This window comes from Kryptolebias marmoratus, linkage group LG14 (genome assembly GCF_001649575.2).
Source record: "Kryptolebias marmoratus isolate JLee-2015 linkage group LG14, ASM164957v2, whole genome shotgun sequence".
Classification (NCBI taxonomy): domain Eukaryota; kingdom Metazoa; phylum Chordata; class Actinopteri; order Cyprinodontiformes; family Rivulidae; genus Kryptolebias; species Kryptolebias marmoratus.
In genome coordinates this window covers 25,022,865-25,027,663 of record NC_051443.1, presented here as the reverse complement: position 1 = coordinate 25,027,663, position 4,799 = coordinate 25,022,865, and the positions used below count along the sequence as shown (strand labels likewise).

General features: G+C 44.8%; 1 protein-coding gene across 4 annotated transcripts in view; it reads right to left on the bottom strand.

Moving 5' to 3' along the window:
* The window catches only part of LOC108245759 (WD repeat-containing protein 7), a 97,888-nt gene that overhangs the window by 61,914 nt on the left and 31,175 nt on the right, over positions 1-4,799 (bottom strand). For all 4 annotated transcript variants that reach the window (XM_037979355.1, XM_037979357.1, XM_017432921.3 and 1 more), the window contains 2 exons: positions 2,235-2,353; positions 1,875-1,998 (listed from right to left, as the gene is read on the bottom strand). In XM_037979355.1, coding sequence (XP_037835283.1) covers positions 1,875-1,998; positions 2,235-2,353 — 243 coding nt within the window. The remainder of the gene's footprint in view (positions 1-1,874; positions 1,999-2,234; positions 2,354-4,799) is intronic.

The window sequence follows — 4,799 nt, the reverse complement described above, 5'->3', positions numbered from 1 at the left end:
CTGCAAAACATGTGAGGAGAGCTGCAGACCAGGGACAATCCAGAAATGCTCATGAATGTCAGTTTAGAAGCTATCAAAGTTCTCAAATAAAGCACCTTTTGAGAATGTCAATGTTTGTTGGGAATTATCTTACAAAACTAGGAAGGATTTTTGCTTTATATATTAAAAGTTATGGTTGTTGATTTTAGTAAAAAAAAAAAATTGCAACTTTTAGGAAAATGCCCTGAGAAATCAGACATTTTAGCCCGAAGCGAGTATGAAAGCATTTTTTCTTCCTGTTCGGTCCTTCGGTTAAAACCGGACGTTGATCCCAGAACAGCTCCAGGTTCTCCGGCGGACTCAAAGGCTCCCCTTCCCTGTGATATTTCAGGGTTTCCAAGCCCAGCCGGAGTCATCTTACTGCCCGTTCCAGTTCTGCTGTGCAGCACAGATCAAATTCAGTGACCCTTTAACCTCCCTCTATCTCTCCGTCTCCCCACCTCCTCCGTCCTCCCCCCACGTCCCCCGAGGTCACCGGTCCATCACTCCCCGCCGCCTCCCCCCGCCTGCGGTACTGCTGTGGTAACACAACACTGACCAGTGCCCGTTCCTATGGCAACCGCTCCCCTGAGAAATTCCCAGCATCCTCAGCAACCGCGACTCCCGAGCACACACACACACACACACACACACACACACACTCGAGCGCAGCATTTTAGAAGGCCGTTTCTAGTAAAAGAAGGTGGAGATTCACCTTTCTTCCCATCAGCAGGTCTAACTATAGCCAGATGAGGGACGCGGGGGACTATATTCGGTCCGGGAGACGGAGGCAGACGGATGAATAACACACAGAGTCTCTGCGTCGCACCGACGCCCGATTCCTTCGGCTCAGAAACGAAACCAACCGGCAGACCTCCGAGACGCGTTCAGGAAGAATCTTGCCGGGCTGCGTGCGTGTTACACGTTCTCACACGTTTCTTTTAAAAGCGGGACGACGACAAACCCGAATCCCCTCCGAAAACGGACGGTCAGCTCTGATTGGTCGGCTTGTGTGGCCTGATCAGGCCCCTCCCACCATTTTGCACCAAGAAAAACCCAAAAACTTGAGTTCAGGTGGAAGCCGTGATGAGAGAAACTCCAAAATACAAAATTTAGAACATTTAAACATCTAATCTGACTTTAAATTGCAAGAACGTTCTGTTGGGTCCACTTTGGACCGACCAGAACTGGTTTCCTTGGACGGTCCGCTTCGTTTGGCCAGGTAGAAAAGCTCGTTTAAATCTGGACCGACCTGGAACTCGACAAGCCAGGTTGTCTTCGCGCTTGTTTTGTCAAATACCGCCCCAAAAACCAGCCGCCGTTTTAACTGCGTGACGTTTTCCAGGCGGTTTGGTTTCCAAACTTTCAACTGAACCGAGTCTCCCCGACTACCCTGCTGCGAAAAGACCCCAAAAACTTCTCAGTGACTCAACGAAAGATGCTAATGCTAATGCTAGCACCAGAAACGTCAACATGGATAAAAAATGGCAGAATAACGATCCAGTGTTTCAAATTGCAATAAAAGTCAGGTTGCAGCAGCTCTGTTGCTTGTGGGCAATCATTAGTCAGCTAACGATTGGATAACGATTAGCCACATTAGCAGTGGTTACCATTTTGTACGCAGCAGGGTATAAAACTGACACCCTTATGCACCCATGTACCACGTGCACATATTCCTGCGCCCATGCGTGCCCATAAAGGGTAAGATAAATGGATACATTTGCATCAGTTTTTGTTTGGTTCTCCTGCAACCAGGAGAAACCTCTCCAACCCCTGAAACTGGAGGTACACCAGGAACGGACAGGAATCTATCAGTAAAAGAAGTGAACGACTGGAAAGCAAGTGGTGGTACTTACGGGAGCTGACCGTGTCCACATACTGAGGCAGGTAGGGAGCCCAAGCATCGATGGCGTCCTTACGTCCCGACTGACCGATCCTCCGTAACTCGGCCAGAAGAAGAGCCTGGGCTGCTTCGCGCACCTACAACCAAAAAGGCTCGGTTCAGAAGAGCAGCCATGTTGGTTTTTCACATTAGCTTTAAGGCCAGATGATTCCTCCGATTTAAAGGAACAGAGGTGCCCAATCCTGGTCTTTATCCTGCATGTTTTATCTGCAGCAGGTCATTAAAGTTCTGCAGAAACCCGTTAATCACGCATTCGTTCAAATCGAACGGTGGCCCCGCCCCCTTGAGGGTCAGGATTGGGGCTCAGCCATACCTCCAGACATCGGTCCTGCCATCTCCTCGCCAACATCTCCAGCAGAGGAGGTCTGTACTTGTCCAGGCCGAGGAGATCGGGCAGCATCACGCAGTGCATGGCGGCCAGCTGGCTCCACCCTGTTAAGACACACCCACAAAAAAAAAAACAAAAGAAGAAGAATCAACTAAGATTGTCCAGACGTCTCCACATTCGTCTCCATCGTCCAGAAACGTCACTGCTGCTAAACGAAAAACGTCGCCTTGGACCCGACGGCGGCCGCCCGAGACGCCGACGCCCGTCGCCCGCCCATCGGCTAACGATCCGAGCTGACAAGATGGCCGACATTTAGATGCAGAAGAACAGAAACGAGCCGCTGCCAGTGGCTTTGTCACGGTCACCACGGTAACCACACGCCCGTGTCTCTCACTCCCTGACAACACTCCTAACAAAACGGGAAGGCAGAAACGCAGACCAGAAAGTAAGCCTCAAACAGCAGCTGTGAGAAAATTATGGTTTGTATTGAAAAAAATTCCTGGACTCTGAGCGTCGTTAGGATCTGGTCGTGTTTTAAGAAGTAAAATATGAGAAGTTAAAATAAAAAAATACTTTAAAGACTTTAGGTGAGCATCTGAGAGAAAACCACGAGTCCTAAAGCAACGAGAGACACGCCGAGAAGACAAAAATATCTACGTTATGATGTCTAAACCATTTAAGAAGTGTAAGGATTGTAAAAATAATTAGAGCTTGTTTGTATAAGTCACACGTGTCAAACTCAAGGCCCGCGGGCCAGATCCGGCCCTCTGTAACATCTCATCCGGCCCTCTAGTCTGGTTCAGATCGAGTCTCTGATTCTTATTTTGCTTAAAAAAACTGAATTTTTTCTCTTGACAGTGACTTAAAAGCCAACAATATATAGTTTTAATTAATTTTTGTCTGTTTTAATGTTAAAAACTTCATTTAAAAGCTGAGTGAGGCGTAAGAAATGACAGGTAATGATGAGCTTTTTGAAGTTTGATCTATTTGTCTGTGTTCATTAAAGTCTGTTTGCTCTAAATTCTGTATAATCTGTAACTGGGAAAAGGTCGTTGATATTTCTATATGAATGATTTGACATAATATATCTAAAACTAAATAATTTATGTAATTTTTAATAAATACTGATCGTGTTTGGCCCTTGGCTAGGACCAAATTTTTAATTTTGGCCGCCTTGCGTCACTGGGTTTGACCCCCCTGAAGTCTAAGATTCAGTCATAAAACCATCGAACTTCAAGTACGATCGTGTAAAAAACCGCAAAAGATACCAAAATGCCACTTCAGTTTGAATGTTTTAATTCTTAAATATGTTTGAGCTTCAGAGCTCCAAAGAGAAAGGAGTTTAAACTCTACTTTTAGCCAAAATCCCGTTGGTTTCTACGGGGAAATGTCTCTCCCTTTTCTTGCAGATGGATAAATTTCGTCAAACGCCGGAAGTTATAGTTCACTGTTCACCTTAAAATGATAAATAAATAAATCCAGGTTAGCTTCGAGGCTGAGAGGGTCCGTTTGGATTTAACAGCAGTGACGTTCTCACGCACACACACAGACTTTTTACTGCGAACAGTTAAACACAGGACGTTATCCACAGTTATTTACCAGCCTTGGTTAGAATGAAGAAATCATTTGGACTAACCAGAGTCTGAGGATGTTTGATGGTCGTTAAACACGTAAAAAACAGAAACACATCATCGCAAGACCTCAGAACGATACAGACAGAAAAGTACCAGGAAAACCTCGTAGGTTTTCACAATAAAAGACAAATGTTCTGGCGTTTAACTTGCGTCAGTTCGAGCCAAAACAGAGGAACGGATTTATGTTTCACGCTGAAACACGTTGGCAAGCATTTTCATTTCTGTCACAAAAAAATGGACTAAAATGTTTGCAGATCAACATAAACCGAGCGCCTCGTTCACATATATCCGAGGAATATATGGCTTCCTGTGACGATGCGTGGGATGGACACAAAACGGCTTTAAAGCGGGAAAGAAATTTCATGTTGAATTTCTTTGTCGGGGTCTTCGTGTCGAACTTACCTCCAGCAGGAAAACAGAAAACATTAAACGCTTAGAGGGTTCCTGTAATAGAGGTTGACAGATTTATTGGGATCTTTAATGATAGTTTCCTGCGAAATGTAACTAAAAACAGAATTTATTAAGCATTAAACTGAATGAAGGAAATGTTAGCTGTTGAACGCTGTTGGGAGACTAAAACTGGCAACGTATTTTTAAATAAAACGTCCCCCATTATTCGTCCTTGAACAACGAGGTTCAACGATGGTTCCACCGGTTTGATGGTTTTTATTTAACGTGTTTCGTTTGGAACAGACCTGAAACTCATCCCTTCACACAAAGAATTAAAAATAATGGTTCCGTTTATAGTTACACGGCATTCTAATCAAGCAAACCCCACGAAATCGCAACTTTTCGCAACTTTGCCCAAAACACCGCAACTTTAACCCAATATTTATTGTTTCTAAAGTGATTCTCCACCGTTTCTGCGGTCTAGTCTCTTCTTTGTGGGTTTGTGTAGCGTGGAATACAAAATAAT